The following is a 22,165-nucleotide window of genomic DNA, read 5'->3' as shown; positions in this document are numbered from 1 at the left end:
CTCCCAGGGGCAGAATGAACAGAATGTTGCAAATGAAAATCCAAGATGGCCGACGGCATAGCCCGTGATTCGAGGGATGCATTTCCTCTCCTTTGTGAATAACACTGCCAGAAACATTCTGCAAAGCCGCCATATTCGTTACGCAATGTTTACTCGTACCAGGAGCGCTCATATCATCTCGACTACTGGGCGTTTTTAATGTAGGCAATCCGAATTATTCTTAGCTTTCTGTACCATTCATTTTCTATTCCAGAATTGTGGGTAAAAAAACGCGCCCTTAGTCTTCCATTTCAGAATATTCTACAAAAAAGGAAAATTACTGAAATACAAATATCATAATACATATCATAATTCCGTTTCAAAATATACTGCAGAACAGGAAAATTACTGAAATACAAATATCATGATACATTGTACATAGATGATATTACACTATTTTGGGTGCTCTCAATCTTAATTCCGTGAGCTGCAGATTATTCGGTAATTTTGACACTTCAGTATCGAGCGAGGTCTCGATAAGTGTTATTAAGTGTTCCGATAAGGGTAAGGGTTAGGGAAAACTGAAATAAAAAATCATAATACATCGTAAATGAAAACTATGTTCTATGTTGGGAGCTCTCAATCTTTTCGGATGGGTGCTCCGCACCACCCGGGCCAAAGGTCCGCCTTTCGTAGAGTGCGGGTTAAAATGACTCTCAGATGCAACTTGATTTTCGAAATTTCCCGGGGGGGGGGGGGTTCCCCTGGACCCCTCGAGCGCTCACGTCACTGGTGCTCGCATTCACCCATGCAGATCCTGCCCCGGCCTGCCGTGGGCTGCCGTTATTGGGTAATTTGACACTTGTCGAGCGCGGTCTCGATAAGTGTTAACATGGCCTCGGCTTTGGCTGAAACTCTTTTATATACCTCGCCCTTGACTAGTCTGGACTTCACGAAAAGACCTCTTCCAAATAATTGTTATTAGTATGTACCACACAAGTGAATAGTACTTTTCGCGCGCTTATTGTTTAACTCGGAGGTTATTAACAAGGTACTATTCACCTCCACTTCGGTGAATTATTGTTAATTATTGTCTGTGGATAACACTGTCCCGCGATTTGTGCTGCACTGTGAAAACTCGCAAAAATAATCCACCTCTATATCTTGCAAGCCAGCTTCGATATCAGTCGTTTCCGAAGGCTACAGCCACTTAAGTTGGACGAGCTTCTTTCAAGTGCGTCTATGTCCCGTGCCCAGGTGCGCATGGCGATCATATCATTAGATTTCCATCAATTTCCCGGATTTCCAAAGCTCAAAACCCGTTATAGATTAACCACCAAAGGCGGTTGCCCCCCGTTTTCTTTCACTTTCTGTCAGCCTGGTGACATTTTCGAGCTATTTTCGCACGCTTCACTTAACAGAAATCAAAAAATCGATCCAAGAAATTCCATACTGATGGTGCATGTAGCTCTACAGAGTCCCGCGTTGTGTCTCAGTGTAGTTATTTGTGCGCGAAAATTCAAAACAAGGCAGAACCAATAAGAGACAATTGACGGATCCCTGCAGAGCTATTTTCTCGTTATGAAATTTTTCAGGTCAAATCTCAGAGCCTAGACACATGTTCCAACTTTGCGCGCAACGTTGCACCCCAAAATACCGAAATAGAATGATGAACCCAATCAGCGGTTAGTGACCCAAGGGGGCTTAGCTTAGGGCTCCAGGGCTCCGGAGCCAAGACAGCCGGGCTCCAGGGCTACAGACCTTACAAAACAGCGCTGTGGGCTCTGCGGAAAACGTTTTTAGGGTTCCAAGCTCTAAGGCAAAATAATACTAGGGCTCCACGCAATGTTGAATCTGTGTCGTGGCCTTTCGACTTCTATTGCGAGCGAGGGATAAGTTGACTAACAGTCACTATAGCCTCCCAGAACAATGATGTCATAAACTGGAGATCAATATATTTAGGTTATTTTATTTTTACACTGTTTATAAAATATTCTTTATTATAACTACATAATTAGTTAACTTCACAATAAAGTACGTATTGGAAACTATTGAGTGTTTTTTTCGACCGATATAGTCTTGAAACTACATTATTGTCAAGGAAACCCAGTTGGTGTTATGCACTGATTGAAATTTTGAGGTTAATTTTGAGGCTTAGTAGAAAGTATTGTTATTTAGTAGAACAGGGAAATCCAATGGTACTTTATTGACGTTAGAATCAACAAATAAATATTTTCAGCAGTTGATTCCTGACACAACATTCTGTTTACGAAAAGCGGACTGGGGCGAGAAGGTGTTTAAGTTTTCTGAGGTGCGCATGCGTATTTCTGTTCTCTAAAGGGATTATGGCGTGATTGGAAATGTACCATATCACTTATTTTGTGGCAGAGAGTTTCCAAGTTGTTCCTACTTATAATGTAAAAAGAATTCACACGAATTTTTATTGCACCTAGGTCCTTACTAATTTCTCCTTCAACCGTTGAACAGAGGGGGCCTGAGGACAAGCTTGTAGTGCAGACGATTTTGGTAAGAGGCTAGATAATTTTGTTCGCGCATTTGACTGCTTTCTTGGAGTGGCAAAACTTTAAGGGTTGGGTAGCCTCACTCCTTCTTTCAAGGCCGCTCTTTTCCACTCACCCCAGGCCTCCTCGGTTGTCCGAATCCAAGATGGCGAAGATAACGCTAGCTTGCTTAATCGCTCAAGGTAGTGCATTGCAGGTAAAGGGAGTAAGGATCGAACTATTGTGTTTCCTACAAACATATAAGGGAAATCTGTACAGTTTAGCTAGCAACATTAATTCTGTTGTGATAGCTCTATACATCTTCCACTGAGACACATTCACCAGGAATTCGCTGATGTCTCGCTAAATGACTGGCTTGTGAAAATGTCCTTTGGCATTTCTCGCAGTTAAAAGGTCTTTCACCCGTGTGAGTACGTATGTGGTTATTTAATGTTGTCGCCCCTGAAAACGAGCGCAAACAGAACCCGCACTTAAACAGTTTTTCATTGGTATGCGTCTCCACGTGACTTCTCAAGTCCGATGGCGTGGCGAATGACATCGTGCACTGTCCGCACTGATATGGCTTCTCAGGAGTCTGTGGGCACTCATGCATTTGAAGCAGCACCCGCTGAGTGAATGTCTTTAGGCACTGCCGGCACCTCCACATGCCGAATTCATCAGGGGAAGTCGCTAATGTTCGAGTTTCCGTTGGCTCGTAGTAGAACTGTTTATGAAGCAGAGGCGGCATGCAAGAGTGAAGCGCTGGCATTAAAGTTTTCACCGTGTTTCCAGTCTGACTTGGCTTCAGTGCTTGCCCTTCGCTTGTACCGGAAGAAATTTGATGGTCATCTGGAAAAATCATTGGGTGTTTCTGCCTTAAGTATTTAGTACTGATATGGAATCGAATCTAACCTGAACTAACTAGAATATATGCTTCGTCTTTATTATTTTTGTAAAATAAATCTTATTTCTATTTGGTCATCAATCGTGTGTTGTTGAGGCAGCTTGACCGAGTGGTTTAGGGCTCTGGAGGTCCGGGTTTCAAAATCTCCACCCTGTCACTAGCTGGATTTGTTCTCGGCCGTCCCGAGTATAACTCTTCAATCTCACTATGTATATAGCCAACTACGGCCTTATGCCCCTACTGGCGCAATGAGTGATGATGATGATGATGATGATGATGATGATGATGATGATGATGATGATGATGATAGCCAACTAATCTGCCTCCTGCCAATTAGGATCGTTAGCCATGTTGTGTTTATTTGAAATTTTTGTTTCCGATTCTGAGTGGTATGACTGGAAGCTAGCTACCTCGAAGCTAAGTGGATGATCACTACAATCATACATTTACATTCATCTTTTTACATTAAGTGTATTTTCTCTTGATGTCGGAGAAAGAGCTCCAACAGTAAATTTATCAAACCTAGCTTAGTGAGTTCTTATCACTTCTACTCATTGGATGAAACGTAGTTCATACATGATGAGTGAAATGGCCTCTGTTATGATGCATGAGTGATCCGTAAAATGACTCTTTGTGCAATGATGACTCTGACAAATGCACTTACAAGTTTTCGTCTGGCTGGTGAGAAACTACCTAAAATAACCCAGTGTGAAAAGTTTGTCCTTTTAAGTGAATAAATCGAGTACTCACTATCAAACAACTGCGATCGCTGCAATTCATGTGGAACGTGCATTTGCTGAGGACGACTTCTGTCGTTTGAAGACACAAAATCTTTGTCTCGCTGTTGTTTTAACTGTTTATCCGTGCGCACATGCGCTCGTGTTGCTTTGTCTCTTGAGTTATCCGTTTTTAATTGTTCTTGTTCGGCAATTCTTTGCAAGTCCTTATTCCTTTGTTGCAGCGAGTAAAGGTCATTCCCATTAGACACAGGTCTGCGAGGGAAGTCTCTAACAAATTGTCTTTCATTTGATGTTGGAGGTAAACCTGTCTCACTTCTTTTACCTTCACCCGACCGTGCTACAGGTCTGGGACCACCCCTGATACCAGGGGCACCAAGCTGGTCTCGCTGAAGCGCGCTACCCAAACTGCGTGTCGCGGGCACAAAGCGCGGTTGTACAGCACTTGTTGGAGGGACTCTGAAGTTTGACATTTGATGATTTTCACGTGACTCTTGAAAGCCGTCCTTTTTAGTATCTGAGCGGAGGAGAGTACTGGTTGAACTGTTGATTGGTGAGCCTCGAGCACTTGAAGATGTTACTGAAATTAAAGGAAGAGCTACACGGTTATTTTTGAAGGTTTTGTAAACGTCCTGGAGAAATTAGTGTAATGAGATTTTTTCCCTCAAACTCAGTTTCATTACCACAGACGTAAAAGTAAGAACCTCCCCGTAGGCATAATGAATAGTGCCTTAATCATGAAAGGATTACTAAATAGCTTTCATTTGAGTGGCCACAGACTTATAAGTTAGAACCACTTTGTACAGCATAAAGAACAGTACCAAATGAAAGTACACTCCTCAATAGCTTTCATTTGAATGGTCACACACTGATCCACAGACTTAATAGAACCACCTTGTACAGCATAATAAACAGTACCACACTTTGGCTTTAGTCACAGCTTAATTCAAATATTAGAATCACTTTGTACAGCATAGTAAACAGTACCACATGAAAGTACTACCCAACGGTTAAACAAAATGAATTAGTTTCCCGTTTATACCTATTGCCCAATTAATCTCAGTTTCGAGATATCAATTTTAGTGTTGTGAGGTGGTGGTATAAGAAGACAGTATCTCCTTATTTAGCTGATTATTTTGTTTATTCTCATCTTGTCTATTGAGAAATTAGACTTTAATCACTGAGGAGTCAAACAGTTGTTACCTGAATCATAATCCTGCATGCCGAGAGGAATTCCTAAGAATTGTGGGTATTTGTCATCATACCAAACCAGTAACTCTCTACCTGGAGGAATCTCCTTGAACGCTCGATAAAAAATATTTCCACAATATTGGAAAGCGTACAAATTCTGTTCCTTAATGTGGCGCGAGCAGCGGATAAAGCGCATCCAGCTAGAGTTGTCTTCATCGCTTCCATCAATATAATGGCTCAGTCTACCGTCTTTGTAGATCTACAATGCAAGAAATATCAACATTTGAATTCTTCCCACTGTTTGTAATACAGTGTATGATTCTGCTTGGGAGAATTTACGTTTGAGTCAATGCTTTTTTTGGAGATGATCTGGTCATGTCTGGCCGTGCATTGAAATTTTCACAAAGCGGTAAAGAAAAATAGTTAAGAATTCATGCCTGCATCGAACAAAATTGAATAAGTTGCTCTCATAAAGTAGTAAGAATAAGTTGCTGTCATAAAGCAAAGATTAGAATTTCCTTAGTGAGGTTTGTTTTCGGCAATAACACAAAAAGAAATATTCGAGGACAGGAGTAGACTGAAGTTGAAAATAACCAAGATTTAAAGACGTTGAAAGTTTTCAATATAATTCCACGATTCTCTAGCATGATACTGGTATGAACATATGCACAATCTAATAAAAAAGTGATAAGAAAGATGTTTTGGGGGGTTGTTCTTTTTGTTATATTTAAAAAAAGAAGTTTGGGGGACGGGGAAAAAAAAAAAAAAAAATAAAAAAAAAAAAAAAAAAAAAAAAAAACAAAAAGGGGGGGGGGGGGAGGGGGGAAAAAAAAAAGAGGGGGGGGGGGGTTGGAAGGGGGAAACGAAAAAAAAAAACAGAAGGGGGAAGGGGAGGGTTTGAACCAGGGACCACCGGATTAAAAAACCAGCCCCCAAAACCACTCGGCCACGCTTGCCTCCTACGTGAGAGCTTTCCTGTTTCAATGGACAAAAAGCTTCACACTGGAACATCCAAAAGAAAGAAAATTCAACTCTGACTGGTTGAAGGCGCTTTGTTTTGGACGCTGTCCGGTTTTCTGTAGCCAGAGTTTTTTTTTTACACAATCATCATTATTTTCGACATTTTTTGTCAGTACCTTACCTCCCAAAGGTATGCGGTATCTTTGTCTGACATTGCGAGATTACGAGAAGACAGCCGCCTGCCTTCATAAGGACCAATCCACGTCCCTAGTGGAATGTGCTCTTTGGCGCAAACACCGTAACTCTCCCCAGGAATGCTCGATAAGCAGAGCTGTACCTCATCCGGGAATGACCGTATGGCGTTTGTGAGCCGAGGCTCCTCGTGCTCAGCGGCAATCTTCTGTTTCTTTGAAGAACAAGCTTCTGCGAAAATCAACAAATATTAACAGGACTGTGAGTGGAAACAGATTTTTGAATAAGCAAACGATGTATCCGATTCACGATAGTTCCCAAAACAGATTCATAACATACAGAGCAGCAGATTGAAAGCGCGGCTTCAACCCAACGCAGAGCATTGTGCAACACTCTCGCTGACGTCATCATCACGTGCATATCAGGCACTACGTAAACCGCAACTCGTGCAGCAACGAATAAACTGCGCAGAGAGCAGGGTGGTTTTAAAAGTTCTATTTCTTGCCGGGCAAATATGTCCGCCCAACTTGGTAGGTGGTCATAGTACGACTGCAGTAACAACACATTTCCTCTTCTTGTCTGATCCGCATGATAAATGAACAGACTCTACGAATTAACGTATTAGTTAAGGACAAAGCATTCAGCGATGTCATTTCTCAAGTGCATAACTTACAGAAAAGCTAAATGAGCTCTTATGTTGTCGATACAAATTATTTTGAAACTCAAATACGACTCAATAGGTCAAGACAATTAATTGACACCAAGACATTTATACATCGCATTAAAAGTCAGAGAAGTGTTTCAATAACAAAACACCTTACTTCACTTCACTTTAAACTTTCACTTTTTTAAAAATCAGACCTGTAATTAGCTAATGTCGTGTGACTTTTATAAGATTTTTTAACATTTACACGCTAAGGTTTTGCTGTCAAGGAGGAATGCAAGCTTACAAGCTGGAAAATAATCTAATACTGGGTGATATTGGTTTTAGACGTTTTAAATCGGCCAACTTTCAGTGAAGTTATTCTTGCCGAGAGCATAAAGTTCGTAAACATTGCAGTGAAAGCGGAACTTTTGAGAACAATCAGGTCAGGGCAACATGAACAAAAGAATAACAACGATATTAATCGTACACCGCATATTTATCAATATATCACTGAATAGGTTTAATTTTAAAACATCACGAAAAAAATATCTTTATATATTTGGAAACAAAAATGGCTTATATTGCTTGTTGACAGCTACGACCTCAGCTATATTTGCACTTACACACAAAATACCGCCATTTGTCTCACTGAGCGTTAAAATAACTGTCTGAACTCCCTGGCTTAAATGACATTTCATACCTTGTTCCCCTTCAGCCTTCCTTTTCAGTTTCTTTACATCTATAACTCTAACTTCACGGGTGCCATACAAGTAAGAATTGACCGTTTTCTCGTCGAAGATATAGTACCGTTTTCCGCCGCTAGTCTCTTTTGCTTCTTCGAGTCTCGCGCTGATCCTGTTTTCCATAAGCAGTGTCTTTATACGCTGAAGAAGAAAAGGAAATTGTTTCAGATAAACTCGTGGAACTGTAGTGGAATTCCTCGCTACTAATAAAATCGTTACTGCTATAACAATTGCGGCGGATGATTTTAAGAGTTTTAAATACGTGCGGTATGACTGAAGAGTTTAGAAGAGGGGTCAAATTTGCATGCTAGGGTTGTAAAAAGACAGTCTACAACAAATCGTTAAATTGATTCTTTATTTAATTTCTGCAAGTCCTTTATCTATTTTGCTTTAAATCTTTAGCAAAATGTTAACTGAATAGATATATTTTTTCCTCCTTTTTTGCGGAGCTCTTCTTTTTATATTGTTAGTAAATTCAATAATTCCGTCTTCAACATCTTCGCAATTAACTTCTTGTGCCACCCGTTTGCCTCATATATTTGTGTTCACAAGTGACTACAGTTTTTTATTGACACTTTCATTTCAGCGGTGTATATTCGTCTTCCGTACGGTTTTCTTTGCGGCTGAACTTCGCTGAAGCTACTATCACGCACAGAACGAAGCCATGCCAGATATTTGTTTTTCTAGACATAAGCATGGCGCGGTTAGTTTAGATTTAGGATGAGAAATGACGTAAGCGTGCAACAACTAATGGTGTGGGCTTGCTGCACGCCTTTGGGTCGGCGAAAAATCCGGACGAAGCCGCGAATAAGCAATTTGTCGGGAATATTCCCCGACTCAGGCTAGTCAAGTTACTGATAGCTTGGGCTATAAGTAATAACAAACTTATCAGAATGTTTAGCATGAATTTACTGCACTTTTACAACACCTTACGCTGAGCACATGAGACACATGTAATGAACACCGCTCTACCTCGTTTTCCGGCTTGTTTTGTCCTTATAGAAAGAAAACGTTTGTTGGATTATTTGCTATCAGCCCCCGCACAGAAAGAAATTCTTATTTTCCCGTCTCCCGTATGCTATTGTTAAAAACTCACTTCAGTTTCCCGTTTGCTGTCACAAGAGGTCCACAAAAAACAAAAGGCTTTTGAGACTAGATAAACCCGCAGTAGAGATTAGGGAAAATACTTCAAGTTTTTCCTTCTGTGGAAGTATTAAAACATGTCACTTTAGGCGTCGGAATAGAATTACTAGGATCAAAATGTCAAATTATGCCGGTTAAAGGCAAGTATGGGAAACCGACTAAAAGCACGTACTATAAACTGTAGAAATGCGCAGCGCACGTCCTCTCGCTCTGAGCTGTCCTATCACCAAAATCTTCTCTAAATCGTTGCAGCTAAAAGCTAACAGTATCTTGATAAAAATGAGGTAGACCTATTCCACGAGGTTTTAATTTGATTCGAGTGCACCCAAAAGGGTGGCATTCATACAAGTACGGTAGCAATATTTCATTTATGGCAGAAAATTTTTAAATTGGAGTTTTAGTTGATGTCGGCCATGAGTGCAATCTACATGTTGTTTTCATTCTGCTGTATTTCACTAGCACTATCTAATTCAATATTAATCTCTTTACCAGTAAATTACTTTCTTCATCTAAATTTACGAACTTACCAATACAAGGCTATCTTTAAAGGCAGCGATTTGCTATTTCCTTGTTCAACGCTGGGCATTCGTTTTCACTGTAAAATCCGCGCGTTATTTCACGATGCACTAAATACTCCGTCTTGTATCATTCTTACTTGGCACAAAATGGATAATGTACCCGTCATCTTTGTGTGTTTTGTCATGCCGATTGGCATTGTTCTAAAAAATTCCGCATTCCGATGGCTAAGCTTACTCGTGACCCGCCATGCAGCCGGAGTAAAAACTGTCTTGGTGTGTTTACACTTTCACGTGTAACTACAAATAGGACATTTTTGCCACAATGAACAGGATAAAGGTTTTGTCCGTTCCTTAAATTAAGCGCGAAGTTTCCAAAAGGAAACTTTCGAGAGTAGTTTTACAAGATGACCAAGCAAGCTGACTCATAGAAGCCGTTTATGCAAAGTAGATCTAATTACTCGAATTACGTGAAAGGGAGTATTAGCTGCACGTTGGGAATATAATTGATGAACACACCGGCAGAGAAATACTAGCTTTTTATTTGTTTGTTTACTTGGAAACGTGATTTTTATAGGCAGTATTCAAGTATATATACGCAATGAATTTAATTATAGATTTAGAACAAGAAACAGTGGCGTTTTGCGATAAGCCGCCAGTTTCATCTATAACGGATGATATTTGGTTCCGGAGCGAAAAAAATCAGTTCAATACAAACTTCATGTTGAAACATTTTTATTTAAAAAATAGGCCAACTTGCGTAATCGTTGAGTAGTGTTCAGTACTAGCAAACTTTTCGCAGAAAACGTTACGTAAGCATGAGCAACGAAAGCAGCTAGTGTTTCTTAAAAACCGTGAAAAACAAACCGAAACAAAACCAAGAACGCAGCTTAAAGGTTGTGCGTAATTCAGCGCGATATATAGGAAACGGAAAACTTCAAAATTTCCAGTTCACAATATTTAGCATTCATCGGAAACGGAACACATTCCACGCTGGGGGTTAGTAGCAGGGCCTGTATTTGTTTTCATTTACAATGTATGCGGAACTTTGAACTCTCGAGAAGCAATTTATTCTGCACTGTAGAAATGATTGTTTTACCTAATATTATTCTTGTCTGGGCCATTATCTTATTAAGAATGACAGCACTCACCCGCAACACGGAAAATTTTCGTCGAAACATCAAAATAGCTTCTGGGCTTTCTGCAAAGTCACGAAATCTGTTCAATTATTCGTTCAGAGGCTGCTAAATCAGCAGTTTTGTTTTAAAACGTGGATTTTAAGTAAATAAAAAATATAGGAATATATCATCTAAATTAAGGGTGCAATACCACACAAATGTGCTATCAACAGTATAATATTTGCATGCTTCTGACAGTTGCAAAGGCAACACTGACTCATTGCTGAATCGATGTTATTTCGTAATTTTAGTTTTTCGTTTTCGCGCGTGCGAAAAGTCATAGGTTTCTGGGCTGAATTAGCACCACAGACAATTCAGGTCATTTCCAAGGATCGTGTTTTGAAGAACATTTACGTAAAAGAACGGTCTGGAATTTCGAAGTTTACTAACGGTGCGGGAGTTTATAAACATTTGTCTATCTAAACAGTAGTGGGTCGAGATTAAAATGAATTATTATTAGTAGGTTTAAAAAAGAGAGAGTCACAAGGAGCCTTATTAAACTTGTGCGGAATTTTGCGGTCGGTAACAAAGAATCGCTGTTGTTTATAAGAGCACCGTATTGTTTAATCGTGCCGATTCATGACATTGTAATTTACTCATGCGCCTGTGAATTGAGTTGAGGAGCTAAGGAAGAAATGCGTAAAGTAAATAACATTGGACGAGAGAATCAATATCAAATGAATTAAAATAAGGAATAAAGAAGATCGAAGGCGATAAAGTGAGTTCGTAGATTTTTCGCTGACACAAGTGGCTCCATGCTGGGTTGAGCCAGCCAAAACAATATATCAATTAAAAAATGGAAAACTACTACTTTAACACTGAACATCAATGGAACTTTTCCGTTTTTAAAAGAAGAGTTGAAATTATCTTTGCTTGTATTGTTTTACCAAACTAAAGAAACTAGTATACGATTTTATCGTACGGGGTTACAAGACATCTGCACATGCGCAAACAAATGGCGGGAAAAACTAACCAGGGTAATGAGTACGAGCGAAAGAAGAATATTGCAAGGGACCAAGTATAGCCTACTATAAAAGAAGTGAAACTGCTTCCTAGATGAAGTGGATTCTACTTATAAAATATTCTTACAGGCTAGATAAAAGTGTCTATGTCTTTTGAAATGGACATTCACTCATCTACTCGGTGAAAAATGCACTTTTTTAGGTATTTTTTTTTTACGAAACAATGACATGTAGAACTTAGCTCGTACCAGCGCTGCAGTAAAACGAAAATCGGACAATAGCCAAGACCAAAATTAATAATAATGGAGATTTTGCACATAGAAAACTTCAATAGGTTCTTGACGATGTTGTCTCGTGCCAACTGCCTAAGATTCACAAAGCAATCGTTTTGACCATGTGTGGAGTGTCGCTCTCAGCTAAAGTCGACAGCATGTAGTTCTACGAGAAACAGATGGCTAAGGTGTGCAGCAGATGATTAAAAACGCATTAACGGTGGAATTCGTCGCTTAAAAGCTGCAAGAAACACGAAATAAAAGCAAGCCTGCTCAGTGTCACACACCGTTTTAAGTGGCTTCTTGAGCTTTCAGCTGGCTTCCTTAGGCTTTAACTAATCTGCAAAGATTTTAAGCTACACACTCCTTTTAAGGGCGCTTCTGTTGCACAATTACTTATTTTGAAGTATCATGTTTATAATTAAATATTTATACTGGTGCTAGAAAGTGGATACAACAGACACAACAAAGGAGAATCTCGAGAATATTTCACTTGGTATTTGCTGTTAGTAAACCCAACCAAATGCAGCTCTCAGCAACGACCAAAGGTTCACCGGATTTTGGATTCCATTAAGCCAAATGAAACTCCATTTAATGCAGTTTATAACATATAAATGCCGTGTTTCGGGTTTCATGGCACATATCAGGCTTCCAAGAAGATAACCTGTTTGTTTTTTTAGCAGCATTATTTAATTCAAATGTTGGGCTAAAAGCATCGAGTCAGATACGTAAACATATTATTCCTCTCTATATAAAGATATTTTTAATAACTCTTAAAATGTCCATAGTGCTCATTGACGTGCTTTGGTTTTAACTTTTGGAAGAGAAATTGATTTTATATATCGTGATCTTGATAGGCACTATAGGCGAGGTTTGGAGGGTACAGGATAACAAACGAAAAAGTGTCAACTTTGAAACTCCTGTGAATTTGTAAATTCTCAGGTAGTGCCAGATGGCCTAAAGAGAAACAGTCAGCATAATCAGCAAAAATGTCAAATAACTTAATGGCACACGGATGGTGTAAAATAGAGCTGGAATTGTTGTAATGTTTATGGCGTAGAAAGGGCTGAAAGGCAAATCAGGCAAATTCACTGACATACGAGGTACGAATATCTTCCGTGACAAATTTGTGTTATTTACCTTTAAATGTCACTGAAATTTACGAGATTTTCGAATTCTAGCACTTAGTATTCTACACAAGTGTTCACTTAGATTTTCACCCACGCTATTAATTAAATGAATTTGTGCACGATCAGGTTTCCACTTCCAAGCTATTCTTGGCTATTTTTGACTAGTTTTTGAAAGCTTAGCTGAGTACTTGGAAAACGTTTAAAAGCTAATGCAAATATTTGCTGAAGTTTATTTTTGTCTGAAAACAGGTTTTGAATAGGTTCTTAAAAAATTGTTTCTGATTCTTTGTCTTCTAAGTGTTGCAAGCGGAAAATAACAGCACCATATTATCAAAATAAACCCCACCCCACTCCACTTGACCACGTGTGGCACTTGCTTTTCATTATCTCTTCCAACACACGGAAAGAAGGAAAAATTTTACATTTTGTAGCTACGCAGCTAAACAAACTTTTTTAAACAATTTTCTTGAGTAAAGAAACCTGTTTGTGTTTTTGTATTTTATTGTTTAGTTGTGTTGTGGCAAATTCTGTTTGTTTTACTGTAGAATCACTATGTCGTTTTACATACTGTCACTTCCGTGTTTGCCAAAAAGTCACGGAATTCTAAATAATTCAAAGAGAAAGCATCAACTTGCTTTGTCTAACCAGACGACTTTTCTACTCCATGGTTGCAAAAAGCAAACAGTTTTTGTCTTTTTACATTTTGAACAAAACTTTTTAAACTGATGTGCTGTTACTCGCATGGGTGAAGCATCGATAACCTTTCCTAAAATGGTTCCATAATGAACTATTTACTGCGGTCGTTTATCTCAGTTTGATGGTGAACCAAAAACCTAAAATAGTCGGTAAAAACTAACCATTTATTTTAATGTTATAAAACTTCGGTATCCCAGCTTTCAAGGCATGATATCAGAAGTTATTTTTCGCTCGTTTTTGAAGTGTGCCCTTTAGAAGACCGCCCTCATTAAATATTTATCATATAAGCTCGCGGTGGCGAGTCACATTTGACCGGCGCGAGGGCAGTGAGGATTTGTAATATTCACTGCATATAAGAGCTGGCATTTCTGTTGAATATGAGCAGGCCTCGTGCATAAACTGCATAAAATGTTTTAATTGGTTGGTTTAAAGCCCAAGTGAAATTTGACAAAATTGGCATACATTACATCGAGCAAAAGCCTTCAATACTGAAACATATTATCTATCTGGACACGGAAACATTCCGAGCAGAAGCAAGCATTTTCAAAGGTAAGATACAGCAGTTTTCTTAACGCAAGTAAAAGAAACAGAGAACAGACAAATGTTTTTCCTTTTTAGTTGTAGAATATGCGATAAAATAGTTGTACTTCGCTTCCATTTTGTCAAACCTTTTTGAATCCTTTTTCCATCACCACTTTGCTCCCATGAGGTGTTGTTTGATCTTTTTGTCATCACGGCTCTGTGATGTTCTTATTAGTACGGCATGCTTCAGATGTTCACTAGAAATGTTTTTTATTTGTTTGGTCGATTCCTTTTGCTGTTAGCTTTTCTAGGCGGGCCTGCCGTCTTTGTGAAAAGACTCCATTCTCCATTGTTCACTGACATGAGCATGATGAAAGAAAATGGTCATTTAAACAAAGAATGAACTAATCCTCTTAAATTGAACTATTGAAAATCAGTATGAACACACAAATTTTATTTTGACTTTGAATTGTCACCGAAATATACACATCGCTCATGCAGTGTTTGCTACAAGTCACTGTCGAAGACCGGGTTAAAATGTCAATGGACCACATTTCAAACACGGAAGGCCATGGCTGTATCGAAGATATAAGGTAACAATGGGTTGAAAGCTCTCTCCTGTCTCCTTCGAATTATACTGTACTCATGTAGCATCTGTGATGTTTTTCGCTTCTGGAAAACGATTTTCTCTATTGAACTCTTACGTTCCGCGATGTGCGTTTGAATTGAACTGAAATGAACTTTATTCAGCTTTACAATGCACCTGTTGCTATTTCTCTTTAAAGAGAGCCTTGTTTTCTTCCATCTCATGGTAAAGTTGACTGATCTTAAATGTTTGTGGAATTGAAATCAATGTAAACATTAATTCCCCCTTGATAGCTTGGTAAAAGTTAAGAAACTTTTGTGTGTGGACCCAAAGAGAACTCAAAACTGCCGAGCGAAAATTTTCAAGCCTTTTAACCTGGAAAAGCATCGTAGTTTGTAAGCTTTATTCTCCTTTCCAGTTTGAATCTTCGGACCCAGAATGTGAGGTTTTTATATCTACTTATATGCTTTGAAAAAAAGAAAAATAAATGGAGTAGACCATTTCCCGTAGCTCGAGTTAAAAAAGACTTAGTCAGTCATTATGCTAATGAGTCGCAGGATGTGAGCTAAAATGGTTTCTTCGAGGATGGAACTGTCATTTGGCCAATCAGAGGTTGGCGCGCGAAGCTAATTAATATTTGTAAGGAACCGACTCAATATTGCCAGCAAAATCTTTCTTTGAATTTTTAAGTGAATTTATCAAATGCCTAAAGATTGGGAGTCTTTTCTTAAGAAACCAACGCACTACTTGACGCCCGAAGAATATGTTTTTGCGCTACGTATACGTCAGTGATTCGTTTGATCAAGCCGCACCAATAAGAAAGCTTGTTGCAACAGAGATTTGACATCAAACAGATATTGCGTAAGAAAGGACGCATTTCATTGGACAGGTTCAAGGAAATTTTTGCGTAGGAAATTGATCAGGAAATAAGCTAGGAAATAGCTAAGAAGTACTAACATAAAAACTAGAGAAATAGTGCAAGCAAGGCAGGACATTTCTTGTTCCTTAATTTTTTACAGAGGTAAGCATAGAAAATGTTAATACAGTTAATCTCTCCTTGTGACCACTGTTGTAAGCGACTCGCCTTAGTTACGACCACCATTGTAAAACCCCGTTTAAATTGTCAGTCAAACTCTGTAATCAAAATCTTTCGTAAGCTAGCGCTCCCGTAAGAGACCGCGACTACATTTGGGCCTGAATTACAAACCGACCAGTCATACTTTCTGATTTGAATCAGTCGACACGACCAGTTACCACTGCTTTTTTAAATGCGTTTGCCGCCAGTAAGTTTATTTTATGTTATGTACTTTGTGAATGGTTATTCAATTAATGTAACAACTTGTTTCTTTTCGTAAGCGACCAGTTATACCTTTAAGTTACCCCTACTTTTGTACACGCGTTTGCCGCCAATAGCCAGGTTTATTTTATGTCATGTACATTGTGAATGGTTATTCAAATTAATGTAACAATTTGTTTCCTCGATCCCGGCAAAATGCCCGAAAGCTCGGCTTTTCCTGTTAGAAATATATTTGTTAACATTTCATTTTGAGAAATAGCGTAATTTATAATTCGATAAAGTTCTTTAATTTTCTTATACCCGATTTCAAAAAGACTTACTTAAGCATTTGGAAATTGTGACATTAGATTCCTTCGGTTGAAAAACTCAACAACTGTTCGGTGTTATAAGACCCGACTGGCAGTCAGAGTCGCAAGTACTTTTTGGCCAGGATCTGCATGCGTGCATTTACGTTAACTTGCGATAACATTGCGTTTACTTTGGTCCAGGGCAAAAGAAAAATGTTTACAGGACGCAATTTTTTTATCGTTTGGCCGTCTGGTCGTACGTCATTCGCTTGAGCTTGGTTAACATTTTAGCCGTCTTTATTTGGCCACCCAAGCCAAGTCTGTACGCAAGTTCAACTTGCGTCTACTTGCGCCTCCGTTTAAAAATCAATTTACGCGGCGATTCGCTATGTACGTTATGTTGCCTAGTCGCTGCCTTTGAAAGTGGTCATTTCTACCAGTTAGTTTTGTTTTTTCGAGATCGTTACACCAAGGGCCCGTTATATCGGAGATTCGATAAATCGTGGTCCGTTAAATCGAGAAATTCACTATTAACCGAGGTACATAGTGAAGCATTAAGATAAAAAAATTATAAAGAGAAGCTGTCTTGATCAACACTTCAATCAATTCAATCGTCTCCAAATTAAGAAAAAATAAAGAAAATACTTAGAGACATGTAAGGAGAACGGTTTTGCCCTGAATGCAAAGCCATATAGCCTTCGTGGCATACATTTTTCTGTTTAAGGATAAATCGATTGGCAGAAAAGGTAAGTGCCGTGAATCGGGGAAGCGTCAAGAGGAAAAACAGTCAGAGATGCATACTTGCGTGTATGCACGCACACATTTAGTGTTTGTGGAATGGGAAGGAAAGGCGGCTGAGGAGTAGGAATATGTACGTGTATTAACTTCAGTTCTGTGTAAATAACTTGCGTATTCAATGGGACTATATTTGTGTTGGTTATAGATGGAAGACGCCTCATCATCAACGGAAGTTAAGTTATCTTCACCCAACCGAGAGCATTTCACTGCTCAAGATCTGCAGCATGTACTTTATGGCAGAAATCCGATCAAAGTGGTACATGTTTACGAGACAATCAACGAAAGTAAGCTCGATAGCTCAGGTGAGAAACAATATTAGTGATCTAATTGTGGCAACATTTAATCTGCAATACACAAAAATATTACTAAATACTGATGACGGTATAAAGTGAAATGGCACGGATAAGTGGGTGTAGCTCAGTGGTGGGCGTCCCCGGTTCTTGGGTCATGGGTTCGACTCCCGTTGGGGGCTCGGATCTTTTCCGTCACGGCTCTTCATTTACTCTCACTGATGAAGGTATTATTTGCATATTTTAAACTTAAAATAGTTTGGAGCTCACAAATAAGCGATCGTGAAATAGCCCCTTGAGTTATTTGGCCTTAAATGGTGAAAGAATGTCCACGACGTTAATTTCTGACGTCAACGATGGAGGAAACCTGGGATCTGAACAATTTAGAAATCGAGCACACTTTTCCGTGGTCTACACTCTTATAGACCACGGAATAATTTGGATTCATGCCGCTTAAAGTACAGTTCGCAATTGATTTTACTTTGTATCAGGTCCTGATTGTTGTAAAACAGAGCAGGAACCCAAGAAGCCAACAGCAAGGCCAGGCAATGAAGCCACCACTGTTGCCATGAAAGCATGCTACAAGAAGTCCTTAAGAGCAAATGTTAAGCTGAGCTATGCCGTCGCTTCTTTCCCGGATGAAGTGAAACTATGTGTGTCTGGAATTCCTGGAGCGGGTTATGGAGTTTGTGCAAAACAGCATATCCCTGTGGGAACGTGGATTGGTCCGTACGAAGGAAAGCGCGTTTCCATTGATGACGTCACATCTGATATGGATACTTCATACATGTGGGAGGTATGATCATTGACGTCATACTATTTTTTCATTAAATTGAGAGCGCATGCACCCTGTTCTGGTATTTTAAAAGGTTCCGATCCACACAGACCCTTGTGTGTTGTCATACTCGGTCAATCCCAAACGCCTTATATCAGAGTGAAAAATGAGTCACTAATTGTTGCTTTTTTAAATAGGCCTCAAACATTTTGAGTGGAACTGCTATAGTTCATTTTGTGGGTTGGCCTCATGGTGTAATTTACATGCTTAAAATGTGAAGTCAAGATAGCATTTAAAAATTTTGATTTAGTATACAGTATGCTGTAAGGATGCAAAGCACGGCTGGTAAAAATCAATTAATGTCACTTGATGGGTTTAATTTGCTTGTTTCGCACGCTAGTCTTAAAACAGATGGAACTAGAACATTGATCTGCTGTTTTCTATTGTAGATATACGAGGACGGTAAACTAGTTTACTGTTTGGATGGTAGTGACAAGAATTCATCTAGCTGGATGCGGTTTATTCGATGCGCCCGACACAAACAAGAACAAAACCTGTTTGCATTCCAGCATAACACCAGTATTTTCTATCGAGCATTCCGTGAAATACCACGTGGTACAGAGCTACTGGTCTGGTACGATGACAACTATCTACAGCACGTGGGGATACCCGTCGGGGGCTGGAGCAAGGAGTTTCCACAGCGTTTACCTGGTAGGGTTTTTTACTACAGACTTTTTTTGCTTCATCTTCTCAAATTCATTAATCATTCATGATCCTATCAGACAATTATATCACTTACATTGGTCAAATAGGACTAAACTAAAACATCTCATAAAACGTTGATGAGCGTGGTCAAATATTTCGCACTTTCAGGGTACCGTTCACTTCCCTTTAAGGATTTTGCCTTTAGAATACATAAATCTGCACAAAAAAAGGTCTTAAGAGATCTATTGAGCCAAGACTGAGCTTTTACGGTATCTACAATATCTAAAAGAAAAAAAAAAAAAAAAAAAAAAAAAAAAAAAAAACAAAAAGAAAAGGATGTATAAGAAGATACCAAAATACCGGTTATAAGCCCCCGCTGTATATAACTACGTGAGGGGTTTTGAATGGGCTAATAAACAAAGGGGCTTATATCCAGAGGAGCTTATAAGCGGAGTGAAAAAAACAACGTTTCGAAGGAAGCCACAGCAGTATTGATCTAAACTCGTCTTTTTAAGGTAAAAAGTCATAATAAAGCAACATGAAGCCCTGTTTAGTACTGTCATCTAGCAGTGGGGGGCTTATATCTGGGGGACTTATAACCGGATGTATCTTTTTGTTTCCAGGTACATGGGCCTATAACCAGGGGGGCTTATAAGGGGGGAGGGCTTATAACCGGGATTTTACGGTATGACGTCAAAAGATTAACATGCGTCCTTTCTATATTTTAAGGGAAATTCTCAAGTGTGAAACAACCTGTAATCGTTCGTGTGCCACGCGCGTGTCGAGCATTGGGTGAACGTGACACTTCCCTTCACGTTGACGTAACTTCTGGAGCAAGCCCTCAGCAGGAACGAAAGGCGTCCACGCAAACTGTTTACAGTTTGCTTCCTCAAGAATCTTGCAGGCGGCTTGTTGACGAATCCTTGCCTCCGGAAGCGCAGCGACCCATCAAGAGATTCAGAATGCAACAAGAAAGCAATAACAGCAACTCACTCGGTCATAATGTCACAAAGCCGAGCGCTGGAATTCAAGAAGGTACCAGGTTATCGGAGAATTTACGACAAAGTGCTAGAAAACATTGGGGAAGGCGATGAGTTCAAATGCGGCCAGTGCAAGATGACTTTCACTCAGCGATCCCTCCTAAACAATCATCTCTGCTCGCGCATGCCCTGTAAACCTTACAGGTGTGGTCATTGTCAAGAATCGTTTGCCCAGCCGAAAGAACTGCGCATGCACGCTATCGTTCACGTCAGCGAGAAGCCATTCAAGTGCGGCTACTGTTTACGATCGTTCTCCGGAGCGACTACTTTGAATAATCACGTGCGCACGCATACTGGTGAGAAGCCATTTTTATGTGACCGGTGCGGTAAATCTTTTACACAGGCCTCCCAGCTAAGTCGACATCAAAGGATTTGCTTGGAGCATTTAGATTAAGACTTTCGTTGAAAATTTTCCCCGAAACGAAAACTTTATTTGAAAATTTAAAGTTCGCGGGCAATCACCGCAAAGTTTTAAAATTTAAGTGCACAATTAAGCGGTCACCGTCTTTGTATATTAATCTTGTTGTTATTGATGCTCATTTTAGTATTCTTGTAATACTTATACGTATAGAAAAGCTTAGTTAACGAGGGAAAAAAAGTTCTATAATACTTTGTACCTTTAGGAGAACTGTTACGCACTGCTTCAATGCGACGTCAAAAAGCTAAAAAAAAAAATGCCTAGCCGTTATGACACCCAGCATTTAATTGCTAGTTAGACACCAAGGCTCCCTGGAAGGCCATTTTTATAATGAATGCGATTCTGTGTTTTATTAAATATGACAATTATGATGTTATTAAAGATTAGCCTCATGTTGTAATAAACTAATTCTGCAATCATATTCGCTCTATTTAGCACCCCGCACCCCGCATCCCGCATCCCCATCCCGCTCGTCAACCCACAACCTGCAACCCTCAACCCGCATCCCGGTAGGCTATACTGTCGGGAACGATTATCGGTCAGTGAGTTCATATATACACAGGTCTCCGAGGAGTTCGAGTTCGAAGTGCTTTTCAATCATGGCGAACGTGTTTCAAATGAAATCAAATATTTCGGTACATAGGGAAAAGCCGAAACTAGATTTGATGCGAACAAACTGAGGCTAAACTAAAATAAGTTGATCGTTGGCATTTAACGGATGATGAAGTAATTCCATTGATCCTGTGTGGTTGCTGTTCATGCTGCTGACTGTATCGAATATGAGCTGTAATAGAATTCTGAGCTCTGGAAATAATCGCTGTAATGGAAACTTTCCATATAGCAGAACGCGCTTCCTTGAGAGTCAGTTTTCCTTGGGGTAGAGAGGGGGGAGGTGAGGGTTAATGTAGTACCGTATTTTATTGATTAAACGCCCCCGCCGTTTATTTCAAACTTAGCCTGATGGACCCGGCGTTTATTTGACTCCTTTAGTTTATTTCAGCCTATGTTCATCAAGCAAAGGTTTTTATTCATCATTTTTGACAAACATGTATCTGGCTTGTATACTTACAGCTTATTTCACCTCAAATAAATAGCTAAGGGGCCTATTTTCAACTCCACCTTGGAGACCCGGTGTTTAATCGAGAAAACTACGGTATGTTTATTTTGGACAATAAAATTTCTATATTTCAACCTCTACGTGTCTTTGGTACTTTGGCCTCCCCCTCAACGATGAATAAGGTCAATTTTCCTTCGCCGCGTCACATTTCTTAGATCAGTCTACAATATATTTACCACTTTTATAGTACTTTGATTTCAATCCTTACGTCAAGAAGTTAGTGAAAATTGCAACACATTTCAGTTACATCTGACCACACACGAAGTCAGCAATAAGTGTAGCTAATACTTAGTTTAGTTTTTGATCACCTTGGCTTGTAATGATTCGTTCGTCATTCTACGCTTCCATACCAACAGAGCACTTAAATGCTGAGTTAATATTCAAATTACGATATCTTCGTTTCGCTTGCTTGCTTGCTTTTCAATTGCAAGTTTCCAAAAATAACAAGCAATTTAGTGCCTTGTGAACACTTCTTTGAGGCTAAAACTCTCATACTTTGTCCTTACTGGACAAGAATAAAATTGATTGAAAATTTTGCAGAACAAAAATGGGCTCTCTTGAGGTAAGCTCTCGTGTTCAAG

At 39.4% G+C, this 22,165-nt stretch overlaps 1 protein-coding gene and 1 pseudogene across 2 annotated transcripts; one reads left to right on the top strand and one right to left on the bottom strand.

The window, feature by feature from the left end:
* Window positions 1–1,945: 1,945 nt before the first annotated feature.
* On the bottom strand, window positions 1,946–9,939 carry LOC144651717 (uncharacterized). The gene is made up of 6 exons (XM_078511682.1): window positions 9,524–9,939; window positions 7,811–7,994; window positions 6,454–6,695; window positions 5,325–5,571; window positions 4,135–4,701; window positions 1,946–3,329 (listed from the first exon to the last, which is right to left on the bottom strand). The coding sequence occupies exons 2-6, from the start codon at window positions 7,974–7,976 to the stop codon at window positions 2,794–2,796; spliced, it is 1,758 nt and encodes a 585-aa protein (XP_078367808.1). The 5' UTR covers window positions 7,977–7,994; window positions 9,524–9,939; the 3' UTR covers window positions 1,946–2,793.
* Window positions 9,940–14,089: 4,150 nt separating this feature from the next.
* Window positions 14,090–20,877, top strand: LOC144651793 (putative histone-lysine N-methyltransferase PRDM6; annotated as a pseudogene). Its single transcript, XR_013570371.1, has 5 exons — window positions 14,090–14,298; window positions 17,385–17,541; window positions 18,021–18,325; window positions 18,754–19,015; window positions 19,739–20,877. The product of XR_013570371.1 is annotated as a putative histone-lysine N-methyltransferase PRDM6 (transcript).
* Window positions 20,878–22,165: the final 1,288 nt, after the last annotated feature.

The sequence above is a fragment of the Oculina patagonica genome, chromosome 1 (assembly GCF_052425735.1).
Source record: "Oculina patagonica isolate OP01 chromosome 1, crgOcupat, whole genome shotgun sequence".
NCBI lineage: Eukaryota > Metazoa > Cnidaria > Anthozoa > Scleractinia > Oculinidae > Oculina > Oculina patagonica.
The sequence above is the reverse complement of the archived record's forward strand: the minus strand, read 5'-3'. Positions and strand labels throughout refer to the sequence as shown.

Coding starts and splice junctions, on each gene's coding strand:
- LOC144651717 (XM_078511682.1), bottom strand. CDS start 7,976: ATGGAAAACAGGATCAGCGCGAGACTCGAAGAAGCAAAAGAGACTAGC. Junction 5,572..6,453: donor ATACCGCATACCTTTGGGAG/GTAAGGTACTGA, acceptor CTTGCATTGTAG/ATCTACAAAGACGGTAGACT. Junction 3,330..4,134: donor GCGATCGCAGTTGTTTGATA/GTGAGTACTCGA, acceptor TGATTTTTCCAG/ATGACCATCAAATTTCTTCC.